We start from the raw sequence: 18,803 nt of genomic DNA on the forward strand, positions 1-18,803 counted from the left end.
CAATGAACATTTCACAGATTACAGTTTAACAAATTAAACATCACATATAACATATACGTGTATGACAGACAATGCTTTTGATTTTGATATTACTATACCAATGATTATACACATGAGAAATATTGCCAGTTCAGTTTGGGTTTGTGACATATATAATTTTTTTGATAAGAAATTTCAAATTACAACATATCTCAGGCAGCATGCAGGAAAAGTCATTTATTGTACATTTGTTAGGATACACCTTGCAATAAGTCTCCAGTTTTTGGTAGTTAGATCAAGAATATGGAAACCACTGAATGATAGTATCGTTGAAATCAGCAGTTGTATTTACTGACTGAGAGAGAGCATTTCTGGTAAAAAATGAAACTCTCAGAATTCATTCATTAGGAAAATGCACAGTGATCATAAACTCAATTCTTTAAAAATTGTTTTTCGCAAGTAATTCCCATTTATTGGTGATATAGCAGCTGCAGAAAATCTGAATTCTGAGAGGTGGTTGTACATAACAGCAGGAATTTATTCTGTGGGCTCACATGATTACAACAAAGATGCTTACCATTTGAAATCACATACGTATTATAATAACGGTGTTATACAAACATCACAAATATTTGGTGTTTCAGAGTCTTAACAAATATGCTGTGGTTATTTCACAAAGAGACTAGATTAACAGGCAGTGTAAATCACATATATCTTAAGATTTTAAAAATACATTTTATACAATAGGCTTCTATTTTCTTCACTAGCATTTAATTTTGGTGTTTTTTTTTTTTTTTTTTTTTTTTTTTTTTTTTGGTCTCATACTGAGAGTCCATAAAGAAACTGAATATCTGGCTCATGCCAAGAAAGTCACTAGGGTTGATGTTTCCCACAGGAATATGGCTGAGTGTACATTGAATCACAGAGTCAAAGCAACACCTAACTTACAACAGATTATTTTAAAAATTCAAATAAAATCTAATTATTTTAAAAGATAGAAATTAGAACAAAACTGTAGGAATCCAAAATTTGATTTACAAAAAACTTGAATATATTTTTTAAATGGCTAAGTCTTGCTAACCGCACAAATTAAATATCCTTGGTGCACATACTCTGTTAACTTTCTATGCAACATTGTTAGACCTCTGAGTTAACTTATATGAGACGGTTAGGTGGGAAAATTATTTGATGGCAATTTCCATTCATTTAAGGTACTTGAAAAGGAATGTTTCAATGACTTCCCTGTTAGACAAGATCTGTCATTGTTGTTGGTGCTTTAATTTGAAAAACATCAGCTGATGCCCAAATGTAATTGAGTGTAGTATAAGAATTATAGGAAAGACTGATAAATTTACCATCGGATCTTGGAATTCTAATCTAGCATTATGCACTTGATCCAAGTCATTGTACCTCTCATTTCCAAGGCGTCTGTGTATTACAGTGGCTTAAAAAATATTTTCCTTGGTCCTTAGAAATACAAAATACTGATTTTCAAAAGATAGAGGATGATATGGTGAGCATTTCTTATAATCACATTCATAATAAAAGACGTTAATCTACATTTTACATATCATTAACAATTGTCTTTGGCAGTAGACTTTATAAATACCTTCCTCCACTTCTAACATTTCATGTAGGCCATTTTCCTTTTTGATGAAATCAGGGGTATGGTCACTTGTTCACTACCATAGGTTAATAGGAAAACACCGCAGATATAAAAATATTTAAGTTTAGCACATAATTCTTTTTGAATGTTAAATTCAAAGCGTATTGATTCACTGATACTAGGGAAGATACTTTACACAGGCATTTCTAACAGTGTTGCTTAAAATTATTTTAACAATATGATCAGCAAAGAGGCTATGTGTACCTTTATTCTCCACAAAATGTTATCACTGAAACACACTGAAAGAATCCACTGGCGTCTTTTTGATTATTATACATTGTGTTTTCCACAAAATGAGTAATATATGATGCATCTGCCTTTATATACATGTGTGTGGTTTTGTGTGTGAGTGAGTGTGTGTTTGTGTGTGTGTGTGCATACTCAAAATGCAAGTCTTAGAGATTTCATTCATTGGCATGAAAGAATAAAAACAGAAACTGAGTTAGCATCCAAACGTGTTACTGACACGCCACTACTCAGGAATTTCGAAGTGCAGTGAAGTTATTAAAAAAGCAGCTTTAGACATTTGAGCATCTTCAGGATCATTGGAACATTAGGACTGCTTATATCATCTGTCAAGCTTGTATCTCCTCCTCTCCATTTTGGCTTCTCTCCTTTCCACTCTCCCTCTCTCTGTCTTTGACGGTTATTTGTAATGGGTTCTTAACCCCAGGACGTGAACAGGCTGTTGTGTTTTTTTTGGTCCTGTGTGGGAAATTCATGATCACCTCTTAGGAAGAGGAGGATTCTGGCACAGTGACCTGCCTTCCTTTTCTTTATGAATTGCTTGTTGTGCTGGCTCAGAATGGACTCAGTTTATTATCAGAAGTATCCACCAAGCTTATTCAGTGGGCACAAATTGCCAATGCAACCATCAAAGGAGAGAAGTTCTAGATTTGTTTCCTTTCTGGATCCTTCCTTCTCGCCTGCCCAACAGAATATTCCCAGTAGTACAGGGCAGTATCTCATGTGTATATACAATATGGACAATATGCTGGTTCCTTCTCTCACACTTGTCTAGGAAGCTACAAGGGTCTCCTCAGCATGAGCTTCCTACTGTCTACAAAAATTAATAGATGAAACCTAGGGAGATCCCCGTGGAATTAACAGTTGTGCCAACAATGATTATTATGGCTTATTAGAAGAGTGTTGAATTGCACCACTGACCTACGAAAATCACCATGAATGGCACTGAAAGGCAGAGCTGTTAGGAGATCAAAAATAATGATCTGTTGTTATCTTCTAATGTCAAGGCCTTTGTTATGTACCACCTAATTAAGGGGCTTTAGGATATATGACGTCTTTTCTTAAGCTTTCTGAGATAAATTTTTAATCCAGGTTTGTTTCAAGATTTGAAGACTTGAGCCAAAAACAAACCATAGATTGTGGACAAAGATAAGCCACCACGGTAACTTTGCCTTGGGTTTAAGAGTATAAACAAACAAACAAACAAACAAACAAAACAACCAAAAACCATGAGGACCACCAAGATTTGAAAGGAGGTCAAGGCCCTGGATTTGAGTGAATCCGTCAATCTGATCCCGCCCCTCCACCTACAAAGGTGTTCTTCCCACCACGGAAGCACCTTGACATTGGTGATGTATCTTCTTAAGGAGGCTTTAACTTTGAGAAAAACAATATGCAAATGAGGATGGACATAGTGGTGGAGACAGAAGGGAGATTGTGCTTTAGCTGCAGCTATTTGGTGATCAGGCATGTGAGAGAGAAATAGGACAATGGGGAAAGAGCCAGAGAGAAAATGCTTTCGGAGACAGAAAACAAACACCTAAAAACTCAAACTTTGACCAGCAACAGGAGAGGAGCACAGATTCTAGAGAAGCATGTAGAACACAGTATGATATATCGATTATTCTTTTTTAGTAATTCCTGAAAAAGAGCAGCTATTCCAAAGTATCTGACAAGTTTGGCTCCTTCTAAGGGAGACCTGGAGGAATAGTTTTAGCATTTCCTCCAGAATATCATTGCTGAGCTTCCTTTTTTTGCATACTTTGAATTACTTTTCTGGATAAAAAGGAAGCATCAAAATACATATGTGAGATATAGATAATGTATTACAGAATTGTACCTGAAATCTATGTAACTTTACTAACAATTGTCACTCCAATAAACTTTAATATAAAAAAATGAAACAATTAAACACAAAAAAAATACATATAGATGTTTTAAGTACCTGGAAATGTGATATTTTCAGGTTAGATTTAAGGAAGCAGAAACACATGTGCACACACATACAACACACAACCTTAAATTCCCTTTTCTGGACCATTTTTGTAAGCAAAGTTGCTTGCTGATTCTGGTCTGGTTCTGTACCAATTCAAATGAGCCTAGAAGGAATCCCAGGGGTCTTGGGATTGATGTCTACCTTGTCTGTGGTTTCCAGATTTTATAAGCCAGGTGAGCCTTTGAAACAATCTTCTAAAACCCAAACTCACTCATAAGCAGTAATCATTATAGCTCAGTCAGGCCATACCCACTCTTCAAACCAGTGTCATTAAATACAACTCAGCACTGCACGATGGGTTCGCATTAAGGCAAATGGGTCAGAGTTAATCAAAAGAAAGGTGTCCAAGGTCATTGCCTAGGCCCTGGGCAGTCAGGCAAAGCAGAATAGCTATTGGTTTTCTTCAAAGAACTAGGAAAGGTGATTAGAAATCTCTGATTGGAGATCCTGCCTATAGCTCAGTTATCCAGTAAAGAACATTTGTAAGGATTCATTTTCCTTCAAATTATGTTGTAAGGCTTAACGGTGGGCATTTCTGTCCATATTGGGACAAAATGGGACCTTCCATTTAAGCGTTTAAGCTTTTTCCACTGAAGAACCAGAGTTAAACAGCGGATTGACATTGACTTTTCCTGACCACTCAGAGCACAGTTTAGTAGTTCTCCAACTTGAACATGCCTCAGCATCATCACAAGGGCTTGTTCAAATCCACATTGTTGGGTCTGCTCCCAGAATTTCTGATTCGTAGGTCTGGGCCAGGGTCTCAGCTGGGACCAGAGAATTTGCATATATAACAAGTTTCAAAGTTGTTGCTGATGCTGCTTTGTCTGGGGCCATATGTTAAGAATCGCTCTAGTAGTTTATTCTAAAACATACTATAGTTAACCAAATCACCTTAATTGCACTCTCAGGACAGAGATTTTCAATGTAGAATGTGAAAGTCAATATTGGATTTCCCCCACAGACATTCGTATAATGTAGATAAGGGATATATTTGATTTGTGCTATTTTAATTACAGAGAATCTAGAGGTTCAGAAGTTTAAGTATCATATCAGCATATACAGCAAACCTGTAAGAGAAATATTGCTCTAACTTAGGACCTTTCTCTGAAGGATATGCTTTTCCTATATCATTAAATTTGAGTTCCTGTAGGTCTATTTGGGGAAGACTCTATACAACCTCTCTTCAGAGTATTATTTTAGGAATAGCATTCAACTTCCCTCTTGTCACAGAGGATAACATTCTCCCTACTACCTTAAGATAATTTAACGTAACAGCGACATTTGTTCACCGTTTCTTCACTTAATATAAAGGTTTGTTGACATTTTTAAAGTAAAATCCTTTAAAGTATACCAACTGCAAGGACCTTTATAGAAGTATAAAGTGAGGGCAAGAATATCAAGGGTCAATCCATGGAATTCAGTTGATGAGGAATTAGGTTGAGTGAGCTGTGTGTACATGTCATTAGAGACGGCTGTTTGTTTGACTGACAGGTGGACCTGGGTCAATTCAAGAGGCTGGGTTGACGCAAGGACTTGCAGAAGAGACATGCATTTGTGTGAATGAGCAGCTGCCTATGCAGAAGGAAGGCACAATCTGTTCACAGTTTCTCTGCCTTAAACCAAGCACCTATAGCTGATTGACAGAACTACCAGGATGGCTGAAGGCAGTCATCTCCAGAAAATGCTTATGGAGCAGATTTGTTTTAAAAAGGACAGAAAAGCCTACCTTTCCAATTTAGGATTTCCTAATCAAATGTGAAATAGGGGTCAAATACAATGTGAGGGACTTATCAAAATATATAAATATGAGGCCTAGTACAACTGAATAGCAGCTCTATATAAAGATTTGAGAGAAGGGAAAGTGGAAATGATAGAAATTATGATAGTTATAATAAAAATATTATCTGCTTTAATTTTCTCTCTCAAGAGTGATGCTCACAAGACCAGACCACTTTCTTACAATGCTGGGAATTTTTCCCCATTCCCTCGGACAAATTTGGCTTCGTGCCTCAGTGCTAATAAAACTGGAATGTGTTACTGCTGTGATGTTGAAATGGTTTTGCCGTTTTTGATGACATTCTAACTGGGATTCCTTCAAGAGAAGGCTTACATTAGTTCTACTGAAACATTCTTTGTTTGTATAAACAGAGTTCACCTTGGTTGCTTTTTCTTTTTTCTTTCTTTTTGCCATGGCAATGTCTACATCCTCTTGGTATATTTTCTCCAACCATGTGCAAGTTCAGATTCCTAGTGGGGCATTTGGTCTGTGGCAAACCAGGTGAGTGTGAGGCTTAGGTTTGAAGTCTTTTTGTAAAATCTTTTTGAATAGCAGTCATTTTCTCCATAACAGGGGAGGCATTTAAAAGACAGTTGAGTCTATAGCAAATACAATTCTTTTTTCTTTTTTTTAATCTTCCTTTAGAATACTTATATTTTAAAATATCTTTCTGCTTGATCAATGTGCATCCTATTTGTATTCACCCACTTTAGTATAAAATAACTGCTGTCAATCTCTTCCTAAAAATGCGTCATTAAGGACAAAGAATGAAAAATAAAAGTGGAGTTATTGTGGGAAACTGTGATCTTAAAGTTTACTTTTAGAAGAATAGTGGCTTCAGTTTTATGAAGGTCACTGATATGAAATCCATTCTAAGCATGTTGAATTTTCTATTGCAGGCATCCCACAAAGGGAGAAACTTCTCTCCCCTTCAGGAAGGAACTTTTTTTTTTTTTGTCTAGCAGTGCACAAAGAATTATTTCAAAATAAATCTTTAAATTCCTGTCAGACTTAATGTGCCTTTATTGGCTTGACACTTGCACTGGTAATCAAGGATTATTAGGAGCAACTGGTCACAACAGAAAGCACCTTTAACCCATATCCAGTAGACGATAACAGGCAACCATGAATCATGTAGGACTTGATGTGCTCTGGAAAATCAAGCTAAAGGTGAAGTCCTCCACTTAATGAGGAGGAAATTCAAGTCCAGGGAGAGCTAAAGAGTCATAACCCTCTGAAGCAATTAAATACGGATTTTCAAAAGAGGAGAGCCTTGAGGTCCCCGCTCTGGTGACTATTTAATGTTGAAATGAAGAGAACATTGTGTACTCAGACATGGGGACTGAGGTCTTGCCCTCTAGTTGGCTGTTAAAATGTGACAGTGGGAGTTGTAACTCAGTGAAATACAGCCAGGCGCCTCAAAGTCAAAAGAGCAACAGGCAGAGTTAAAAAAAAAAAAATCCCATAATGAATTAATATCAATGCCCAATTAAAAAAAAAATCAGTGATGGGGAGGCAAATCATCTTTGGAACAAGTTTTCACCAACTTCACATGTTCAATGGGAGATCATACATCAACCTCACACAGTCTTTGGCTCATTGTAGAAGCTGGATATATCAGTTGAATCAGAATCCATTTATCTCATTGGTGAAAGACAGAATGTATAGTTAAGAAAATTAGTATTTCTGTTTCTATTCAAAGAAAGTTCCTTGCTGGGTTTAAGAATGGCCCCCAGTAAGCAGTCTCAAATTGATAAAATATCTCTAGACCACAGTGGAAGTTTAATTTAATTAGTGTGTCATAACTGGACTCTTCCTGACTAAATTCAGGGTTAGTGTTAGTGTTTTTGAAGTCACTTTGTTTTGAATTCTTCATATCACCTTAGGGTACCTGGTATAACACTCTGCACAGAATAAATGCTTGATGATTATGAGATTGGATGGTTGAAAAAATATAATAAACTCTAACATTTGATTTAAAAATCGCTCCACTGCCTTGACTGTACAGTTGTTTTGAAAAAGTTTTAACTGAATATAAAGTGAGTCAATTATCCTGGAAGACTGACTTGCTAAATTGACTAATTTTCGGCTCACTTTGGTTTAACTTCTTTCCGATTCTTTTTCCTCGGGTTAATTTGCCAGTTGATGTTTATCTAGCTCCTGGATCCAGATCTGAATTTTAATTGAGGAGTACTGTCCAAACGCTTTCTGAATCCCTCAACCCTTATGGATGTGCAATGCCTGGGCAAGAAGGTGAAATGACTTTTAAGATTGTGGCATCAATCTGACTTTTGATTATGAGTTGGAGATATTTCCTCCAATCTTTTTCTTGGGTTTCAGTTACTTTAAAAAAGCTGTTGGGTGAGTGCAGTGTTAATGTGGGGACAATCAGAATGGTCTGTGTTTTTGTCCAAGATTTCTGGATCAACAAATGAGACACCTGTCATTTTCCCCTCTTTTATATTACAAGCCCTGGAATGGCTGCTTCTCCTGGGAGAAATAGGAAATAAAAGGCAGAGCCTGGAGCTATGTCAGTATCCTCCCACTGAATGAGTGTGGGGAAATATTCAACAAGGAATCACAGCAGATACAGGGGGAAGAGCAAACTGTCAAGAGATCCCGCCCTCCTCTATCACCCAGCAGCTTGGGCTGAACCCTCTTCATTGTTTTCAAATGTTATGAAATATCTTGTCTGTTGCTTTAAAGAGACCCAAACCACATCTGGATTCTTCACAAAACAAACCTGGTCTTTGAGTAAAGTCATAATACTACAACCCATGGATCTCACTTGGGTTAGTGGAAGCTTCAAGCTCTGAAGAGGTATGCATAAATTCTAAAGAGCAACAAAGCAATTATTATTTTCATGTTACTAATGCAGTCATTTTTAGAGTTGGAGTGCTGGAGCATTGGCTGGGAAGAAAAAAATCCAAGTTTAGACTCCTCATTGCTGGGTCCAATCCACTTGGCTGTGCTGCTTTTGCAGTGTGTTTTGAAAAATTGGTTCTATGGCAACCAGTTTTTTGAAAAGACGGTTCATTCTCCATGCAGGCAGTAAGCATGTGATTGAGCTGCATGACTCTGTTTGGAAAAGTCTGAATCAAAACAGCTTGGCTCAGAGTAGAAAGGAAAGAAAATACTTTTGTCATTGCGCTAATGTTCATAGACCATCTCCATCACGGGGGTGGGCAACGGTGGTGCTTTGCCTCTAGGACTAGGTTTGGCACCATCTCTTTTGCCTAGTTCTTCATCCTGTCTATGGTCAAGAATGGTGATGTGACTATGACATTAATCGTGATCTCTCTCCTCTGCCCAACTGCTTCTAGATACTATGTGAATGGAACAGTGGGAGGGCAGTGGTGAGCACTGATGTTATTAAATCCCGTGTTCCAATAATTAACATGCATCTTCTTTATAGCTTGCAAAAATGCAATCTTTGCTTCAGATTCGGTATTTAAAAGCAGCTCTCTGTTTTGTAATTTAAGTTTAAAAATTTAAATGAAGTTTTAAAGGTGATAGCAGATTTAGTCTATTTTGAAAGAGAGGACAACTCTTTTCCTTTTCTCTCACCATCTGCAGTTGCTCTGAAAGACGTGTGCAGGGATTAAGAGTCAGAAGTAGGAAAAGGGGACACAGAAGCAGAGTTGCTGATGCAATCTGCTCACAGTGTCTGTGGGTGCTAGACTCATTTCTCAACAAAATGAAACCAGTTATTGGGAAAATTCCCAATCCATTTGATGAGAATGATAGTCATTTTTTTTTTTAAGTAAATCTATGCAGATCTATGAGAACAACCTGAAATAGCAAGAATATTTTAAGCCTTATGCACACGTTAACTGTAGCATCATCTGTCTCAAAAAAGAGTCGAAGTGTCAAATTTCCTGTAGGATTAGTGATGGCCGCAAAAACCTCTTTTTAGAGTTTGAGACTGAAACATCAAAGAATAAAACACACTTTCTTGTGAATTGTAACAATGATAGTTGTAGCTAATAAAAATAACTTTGTTTTTGCATGACCCAATACCTTTGCTTTGTTTTTGTATAATCCAAGACCTTTGCTTAGATCCAATACCATGAAAGTTTTGTTGATGAAATAGCCATAAAATAAAGTCCTTCCAGTATTTCCAGTAATAAGTGTCCCAAATGAGGTCTAATATGTAGTGAAGCAGTTGGTTAAATAGGCTCCGATGACTTGACATCAACATTACACCCCCTTTGTATCCACTCCTCATCCTTCCCCTTGGAGAAACTTCATGCACCAACTGATTGAAAGGGTTAGTTTGCCTGTTAGTAAGATCTTGGAAGCAAGATGCTAGGGACAAGACAACCATGAAAGTTAAGGGGTGGTTCAGCTGAAAATACCTAAGGTAAACTATAGCTAGTGGGGGATGTACATGGCAGCAAATGCTTACATTAGGTACTTGTGGAAAAAACTGGGTGAGACTCCTATTCCTTTGCTCCCAAAATGCCAAAACACATTTCTAGATAATGTTACCTGATGTACTGGAGCCTGCTGCTCAGTGCTGTTTCCACATAAAATACAAAATCTCATCCCTTTAATCCCCCCTAGACCTAGACAAGGAGTTTTTTTTCAAGAGCTGTTTTCAATGCTCTCAAAAAGGCAAAGAGGGTAATTTGAAGAGTCAGAAAGGAGCCTTAATTGATCCTAAAGACTTTCTATCAGGAATGCTTACTTAATAAAGGGAAGAAGAGTGAATTTCTTTCTTTTTAAAATCTACTTATGGTTTTAGAAGGGTACGTATAATAAACGATGTCCTAAGTCATTTTCAAACAACTTTGAATTTCAAACAGCTTTAGCTGAAAAGAAAGTCAGGAATGTTCTTCCTTTTACATTCTCTCCTCCTTTTTCCATTTAAAAGAGACATCTGATTAAAAAAAAAAGGATTATTAACCTGACATGGGCTTTTAGGACAATCCTAGGCATCCAAAAATGCAGTTCAAGTTATTTGACATACATCTTCTATTTCTGTATTTATGTGTGTATCTCTATGCTCTGGAGAGAGATGGGAGAGGGGAGATTTAATGCTGAAACCTTGTTTGATTCTCAGAATATTCAAACTAGCATTTTCATTCTTTTTTTTTTTTTTTTGCTTGTTTGTTTTACACTGGTTGAAATGGCCGTTTTTGTAGAAAGAAGAGAGAAAACAATACTTCTGTTTGCCGTGCGCGTGGAAAGACCAGTGTTTCAGAAGCCTTTTAACTACTGGTAGGCCTGTCTCGGCTTCCTTGTTTATTTCGTCTAGACTCAAGCTCAATATCCCATCTGATGTATCAATTATTTAAAAATATTAAAACAAATTCTGAAATATAAATAACATCAAAATGAAACCAGCCATTTATAAATGAAATTGTCAAGGTATTCAGTTATGAAATTTAGAAACATCATGGCTTGATAAAATGAAAGGGGGGAGATTAATGAGACACCTGTATAGGTCCAGAGTATCCTACAGAATAACTTAATAATATGGAAAAGTATGCCAAAAGCATATGTATTTTTTTTTTTTTTTTGGTTGCCAAAGTCAAAAGTTATGTATGCCCAGCTTTGATCTTCACGTAAAAACGGAGACTGCAAGTTTAACTTGTACTATTATTTCTAGAAACTGAGAATCTATCTTCCCTAAGGGTAATGAGTTTCAAGCATCTTAGACAAGGGCAGTCTATGATGAAATCTTAGCACATTTTAGTTTTGCTAATTCATTTTTAAAAATGTTCTTGTCAACCACATAGATAATTCTCACCTAAATCATTATTTTACACGTTACTCAATTATATGAGCCTTATGAGAATGTAAAATCTTTCAAGATGTCTTCTTTGGGATATTTTTAAAAGTTTAACATGAAAATGAGTATAAGAAGGTAGAAAATTTCCTATAGAGAAAATTATTTTTCTCCAAACTGGATATGTGGATCATATAACTTTTATCTTAAATATTTATGTAATTTAGTTTATTTTGAAGTGTATTAAACAATTATTATATATTTGGTTGTTTAATAACCAAAGTGGAAGGAATTGTTCCTTCCACTTGGAAAAAATGGGATCTTCACATTAGAATATGTGTCAATTGCAAACTTAACGTCCTATTTTTAGGAAAAATCTCCTTAGTGAATTTATCTGTTATCCTACCATGTGGCTTTAAGGGGTCTAATAAAAAGTTCAGTAATTTAAAGTGGGTTATTTCAACTTGAGAATATAGGGAAAAGGTCTTTGAAAATCTCTGTGCCAGATCCTTCTGGGTGAATAAACAATTTCCAACACAGAGGGCTGTATAATCATGGTAGGAAATTAGTCTCTCCTTTCCCAGTACACCTTAGGATTTGGCTAGGGAGATCTTTCTTTGCAGTCAACAAATTAGAAGGACTGGGCTCTGCATTCAATGTCAAAATTGACTCAGGTACATTGAAGTTAGCTAATTTCTGTCTTGGTGTGTTTTGTGGAATTTTCCTACCATTTGCATATCAGGAATATAATAAGCACAGAGAAGCATTTGACCCATTTATAGTTCTTGGAGGCATGGAAGCTATTTATGATGTTTGCCTATATTTACATACTTGACCTCTGGGGGTGTTTGTGGGGGTCCTTATGCCTGATCCATACCTACATACATTGATAGAATAAAAGGCTCCATAGATGGGCACTAAAACATGAAAAATATAATTCAAAGAGGAATAAAATCAACCTGCTATAGAATGTAGCTGTAAAATGTAATCTGTCCTAAACATTTATAGAGATAATATGCTATGATTTAATGATTGTTTTCTAGGTGGAATTCATTATATTTGATTTTTCCTATGACAAAGTTACTTTCAGAATGACATGTCCAGAGCATTTTAGCAGAAGCCTTTCCCCATTGCTGAGAGGTAATAGTGGGCATTAGCAACTAAAGATAATGAATATGATGCAAGTTCCCATGGAAAAACTACAAACGTTTGAAATAGGGAAAAAAAAGATTAAGATTGCATATTCCTAAAGGACGCCTCTCTGGATCTTTGAAAAAGGTGAAGACCATATGATTCTAAAGAATGCAAGCAGGTCAAGCACCTGTGAAGTACAGCATTGATTACAGACAGACCAGCAATTCTGGACAAGCAACTCTTCCTATAAAGACATGGGCCACAGTCTTCATTACAAAGTCATGTTGCCTTTTGAAGTTATGAAGTAATTTTTTTTTTTCCCTACAAATAAATAAAATGAAAAGTAATTTATATAATGATGACTGATTTAAATGTCCCATAGATTAAATCAGAGGACCTTGATAAAACTGAAAATTGGTACAGCCTCTGAATGCATATTTTTGGGCATCTTTGCGGGCAGGAAAAACGTCACAGGAAGCTAGATACTCACCATTTCTTGTTTGCTGGGAAACTGAAGCGCTCTCTCCCTTGGGAGCCCCAACTCTCAGTGGTGCTTCTTCTATAGATAAGACATTCTCTGCTTTGGGAGATGATTAACCATGGCCTAATTAAGCTCTAAAAAATGAAATATCTCACTCTGACAATCATTTCCCCTTCCTGTGCTATCCTTGTTGGTGAAATATCATCAGAACCACCCAACACTTGAAACATGGTAAAAGACAGCGAATGTAGCTAGAAGTGATAAGAACATAATGTTTAAAAAGAAGAGCAGAAATGCAATCCATTATGAAAAATGTGTAGGTAGATTTGAACAAAAGCCAATGAATCTACTCATTAATAGTACCTTTCTTTCTCTGTAAGATAAATATGATTTTGTAGGTCGCTTCTCCATAATGCACTCCTTTATTCATTGAAATGCTAACTTTCACCAACAGCTGGAAGGTCTTGGCCATGTGAAGTGACTAGTACAACAAAAGCCAGATGCCAGTTGTAGGTCAGGGTGAGATCCAGTGTTGTACATGGTCAATCGTGAAATGGCCAAATGTTCTTGAAGTTATGAAACTATACTCAAGACTTGCTCCACACGTGACTGCCCAAGATCAGTGACAGAAAACCAGAATCAAAAGAGAGACTCCACATCTTGAGCCAGGAAACACTGCAAGAAGTCTGAAAGGGGCTGATTTAAATTCTTGAGAAAGTGAAGTTTTGTCACTGTTAGAGAACAGAGGGCTTTATTATCTACCAGAGGAAATTTGTTATTTTTCTAATTGCTTCCACAGGAGTTCTCAGATGTACTCAGAGCAAGTCAGTCAATCTCACTTCATCGTGACAGGTTAGGATCAGGGGCCCTGGGCTATGGAATCAACAATGAATCAAACCCTATGTGGAAAAGGCAGCATGGACGGTGAGCTTTGATTAATAGTGAGACCCATGGGGGAAAGGTGCTGCTTTAGGGATTCTCATTGTGGGTGACAGCCACCTATCAGAATACCTGCAGGGTTGTTCAAACTGGCATATTTTACTTTTTTTTCCTTTGAAAAGCACCAATAAAAAACAGTGTGTTTATGCTGTGAACCATAGAAAGGAAAGCTCTATAAAATCTTCACTGGTGACAGGCTTGAATTAGAATCTTTGAAAGAATTAAAATTAGCTTATAAATGGTTTGAGAATTATTGGGCCACGGCGTTTTGCTGAAGGGTTGTTAAAACAGTCAAGTGTACTCTGGTCATTGAATTAGTCTTTTTGTTATTTATAGAAGTGAATGTTGGCTGCTCGTTTTGTGTTAAACCAAAGATTGGGTGGCAGGAAATATTAATTTGTTGATCCAAGGAAATATTTAAATTATACCTTATTTCCTTCACATACGAAAGTGTTCCATGCATGACCATAGATGAATATGATGAAGAATCTTTTAAATTTTAAAGATGATTATGTGAATAAAGTATAATTTACATGTACACAGTAGGCAAATTCTATTGTAGTGAGAATTAAATCCAGATATTAACATAGACATGCAAGTAAGTACACAAACTAGAGGTTGCATTTTTACCCCCCACAAATGCTTTTCTTTTTTCATTTCTTGTGTTACCTCTTTCTATACTGTTTTGATTATATAATACATGAAGTCAATAACTTATAAATCAGACAGTCAGAACTTATTAACGCATCAAGAGGAATGCTGTACATGTATGATTATGAAAGAGCAATTTACTTAAGCATCCTTTGGGAAGCAACTAGTTATACACTTCTGATGATCAATTTTATTGATTGATTGAATACTCCATATACTAAAAAGTGATCTGATGTGTAACTATTTATGGGCTCCTGTTCTTGGATGCAGAAACGATGTAAAGTGGTCGTAAATGGTGTAAAAAAAATAGTGAAATGGAGAAATGTCCAACATTCAATCTCAACACTGTCTGATAGACAATATTCTGACACTGTGCTGTCTTGGGACATTAAAAAGAAAACAATGAATGACAAAGGGCTGACATTTGCAAGAGCCGAATACTAGTATATCTACTTTCTTTTGGATGAGGATACCGATTGCACAATAATACCTTTTGGGTTTTTATTTGTTTTAAAACATGGAAACAAAAAATGAAGTAGATGACAATGAGAAGAGAGAAAACATGCCATACAGAATATGCTGTATCACTAGTGATTAAGTCAGAAACAATTAGAAACTTTATTTGTCTGTGTCAATAATGTGTACCATGTATAAGGAACAGCACAAGTAGTGCACTTCCCCCTAAGCTGTGCACAATACACACAAAATAAAATAATCAAACAAAATGAAATAATTTTACACAACTATAATTATGAATAAACCCTGAACAACCAGAATCATATTTTCCCTATAACATAAACATTTAAAAAGCAAACAAACCTAAAAGCTTTGAAATTGAAATGGACCCATGGCAAGAATTTCTTAATGTCCTCTGTGACAATTTGCTATGGGATCACTGACATTCTAAATATGGCTAAAAATGAGTGCAAAATCTTTCTAATGTTTAAAAACTCACATTCCTTGGTGTTTCTCAGCTAGCTTTCCATTTAGTAAATCTTCAAAAAGAAAAAAAAAAAAGTAGGTTAGAATGTGCCCCCAAAGGAGTTAGGCCACCAGGGTGTTGGGCCATGACAGGCCAGGGATGAGTCACCAGGAGATATGAATTGTAGAGGTGTGGGGCAGAGAAAAGTAGTGTTGTCCAACCAAGATATAAACTGGGATCAATTGGGCCTTCTCAGTGAGACAGGTCACCAACTTGATTGCCTTTCTTGGTTTAAGATGAGGAGATGGACCTATCTGCAAGATTGGCCAAGGACAGCTAGGATGCTTTTCCAAACCTATGCTTTATATTCTCTTCGTTCAAGAAACTCTTATGTATTTGGCTAATCATATGTGTATAGTTTCAATGTGTGTATATTACGAGTTTCATAATTGTGTTTTGCCTTACACGATAAAACTGTTTCAAAGAGGCTGTGTTAAGTTTTACTCATGGAGGTAGCAATCCTAGTAACTGTGAACCCCTTGAGGGTTGGGGTCTGGGTTGCCTTGGTCATGGTTTTGTCCCCAGAAGGTAGTACAGTCGCTGGCCTATTGAGTGAGTCACCAGCCCTTAATGATTCATTCAGTCACCAAATGCTTACTAAATAGTGAATGATCACTGAGTGGAAGAAGAGAAAATAACTCTTGACAGCTTTTCTTTCTTAAGTATCTTTGAATCAATACAAAGGGCCAGGGGTGTCTCCAGCCTGGGATTCTTTATAGAGAAGAAGTCTCGAAGAGGGGACCAAAGTCATTCCATTTTTTCTCATTAGAGGACTCACTACTTTGGAATGTGGTTTTATCCACACTCTTTGGTATTTTGAAATAGGAAAGAGCCATTCCTTTTCCAGGGTTAAAAATCTCCCAGGGCAATCCTCCTGCGAGGCACTAATCTTCTCATTCAATGGCTTACTCCTTAGTCATAAATAGAGAAGACTCACTTTTAAAGACCCATTGGTCACCTTGGCTTCTTTCCTACTCAGGAACTGGATATACAATCAGAGGGGTCTGGACAGTGAAAGAAACAGGGCTCAAAGTAGCCTTTTACCTAAAAAAAAAACACCAAAAAAAACCCCAAACAAACCAGCACTATCTACTATCTGTGCCAGACAGAGCAGATGTGAAATAAATACTTCAGGGGCAGGGGCGTTGTGAAAATGGAGTCTCTCAAAGCCCAGGCACATCTAATGCATCCATTTCTCTACATCTTCCTCCTTGGCCTGCCTGGATCAACCGGCAATTTTTAAGAGGCCTCTGGTGTGTTCCACGTGGCTAATTTTCCATGAAGATACTTTGTAGTTTGCCTGCTGTCCTCTCGATAGCTTTAACTTCCCACGTGACAGTTATTGCTTCTTAGAAATCAACGTGCAGATCCACGAACAATAAGCCAATTTCTCCTTTTATCCCTAGTCATAAACTCAATAACAACACAAAAGTTACAACTCAGGTGAAAAGAAAACTCACTTATGTCTTCAATGTCCAATCAACATTGCTGAATGGGAGAACAGTGTATGCTCTACTCTACTATATACAGATACGCTTTGTTTTGTTTTATTGGTTTTTCATCCATGCACTGTGTAACAGGTATCACAACAACATTCCCAAACAGGCACAGGAAGAAGGAGCAAATGTGCAGTCATGACCGGACAGGGTTGTGCAAGCTGTGGATGCTTTTGAAAAGAAAACCGATGGCGGATCCCAGGCAACAGGAACATGGGACTGGGACACATATTGATGTACATGGAAAAGGATGATGCTTTCCGAATGGGGTCATTCTTCCCGTTTGCATGAGGAGTGGTGGGCAGGAGGGTGGGCATGGGGGACCTGGGCAGTTAGCTGGGCTGGAATGCCACAAGAAGGGCCTTACTAATCACAGTCCATAGCTAAAGAAGATAAGAAAGAAAAAAGATTTTGCATGTTCCTGGGAATCTCGACACGCCATTCCTGTACCTGTTGAACAAGAGTGCCAGGCATCATATCTTTAACTATCAGATGGTATCTAGAACCATCGTGTTTCCTGGCTCCACTTGAGCTCCAAAGCTTCTGTTTGGAGGCAGCTTCACCTCTGCTCATGTTCCAGAGATAAGCAGGGGTTTAGTAACATAGTGAAGACGTGCTTCTTTCTTCTTCCATGCCCTTATCTTTTCTTAATCCAAAATAAGTTTTGAAATGTTTGGAGGAAGGGAAAATAATCTTAAGGACCTAAATTTTTACTAAAAATCCATTTGCATGTAGATTGGTCATCACCTCCCACAAAAGAAGCAAAAACCCTGATCCTCCCAACAAAACAACAAAACAAAACAAAACAAAAGCCAAACATCAACTACGTCCCCAACCCCCACCGAAAACTAGCCCAAACAGAAAACAAAGACTTAACAATTTATCTGGAGAGAACACAGCTCTTCTAGTCTGAGCTGCAAAGATGGCCCTGCCTCCATGCCTTGTTCACTGTGACGATGCCCCTGGGAATGGGAGGTGATGGTTTCTCACTTCAGCCCCTAGTACAGAATATGATCTTGAAGCTGGATTCCATCAGCAGGTAAGTGAACATGACAAATGTCAGTTTCTTCTGTTCATTATACATAATTTTTTATGTATATATATATATGTATATATATATAAATTTACTATATCTGAGTGTTCCTTTAGAAGCCTTTTATGTGGCAGTAGGCCTCCAGGGAGGAGAAGAAAATGTACAAGAGCCACAGGAGCACAAAGAGGGAGGATGTGAGGAGCTTGGCAGTCCGGGGCCCACCCAGCTCACCTCCGATTTCTGGCCTCCGCCGATAAAGCAGCACCCCCACATTGATGAAAGCAAAAATGGTGAAGAGAGTGACAGAGAAAGCTAGTGTGCCAGGGGACACTTTGAATTGTTCCCCGTTGGCTGCGTGGTAGATGGCAGCGATGGACCAGGCCACACCGATGCCCAGGAAGACGTTTACCGCGTTGCTGCCGGTGACATTACCGATGGATGCGTCTGCGTACTGGTCCTGGGTGGCTGCCACTTTGCTTGCAAATGTGTCTGCAGAGAAAGAACAAAAAAAAAAAAGACACTTAATTCATCTTTTAAAGATGTCTTTGGAGTGCTGGGAGCTTCAGCTGTGTACTCCAGAATCAAACCCCCGATGGAAACCCAGTGCCTCCCACAGGGCTTTGGTGTCGTGTTGAGTCCCAGTGGTGTGAACAGAACAACAGGATCTAGGTGTCAGGACTCGGGGG

The 18,803-nt window shown here is 37.5% G+C and overlaps 1 protein-coding gene across 8 annotated transcripts in view; it reads right to left on the minus strand.

Moving 5' to 3' along the window:
* Window positions 1-201: 201 nt before the first annotated feature.
* Window positions 202-18,803, minus strand: part of SLC8A1 (solute carrier family 8 member A1) — a 386,698-nt gene continuing 368,096 nt past the window's right edge. For all 8 annotated transcript variants that reach the window (XM_074331917.1, XM_074331918.1, XM_074331919.1 and 5 more), the window contains one exon: window positions 202-18,606. In XM_074331917.1, the coding sequence (XP_074188018.1) occupies window positions 18,230-18,606 (377 nt within the window). In that variant the 3' untranslated portion in view covers window positions 202-18,229. The remainder of the gene's footprint in view (window positions 18,607-18,803) is intronic.

The sequence above is a fragment of the Rhinolophus sinicus genome, linkage group LG05 (genome assembly GCF_036562045.2).
Source record: "Rhinolophus sinicus isolate RSC01 linkage group LG05, ASM3656204v1, whole genome shotgun sequence".
NCBI classification, from domain to species: Eukaryota; Metazoa; Chordata; class Mammalia; order Chiroptera; family Rhinolophidae; genus Rhinolophus; species Rhinolophus sinicus.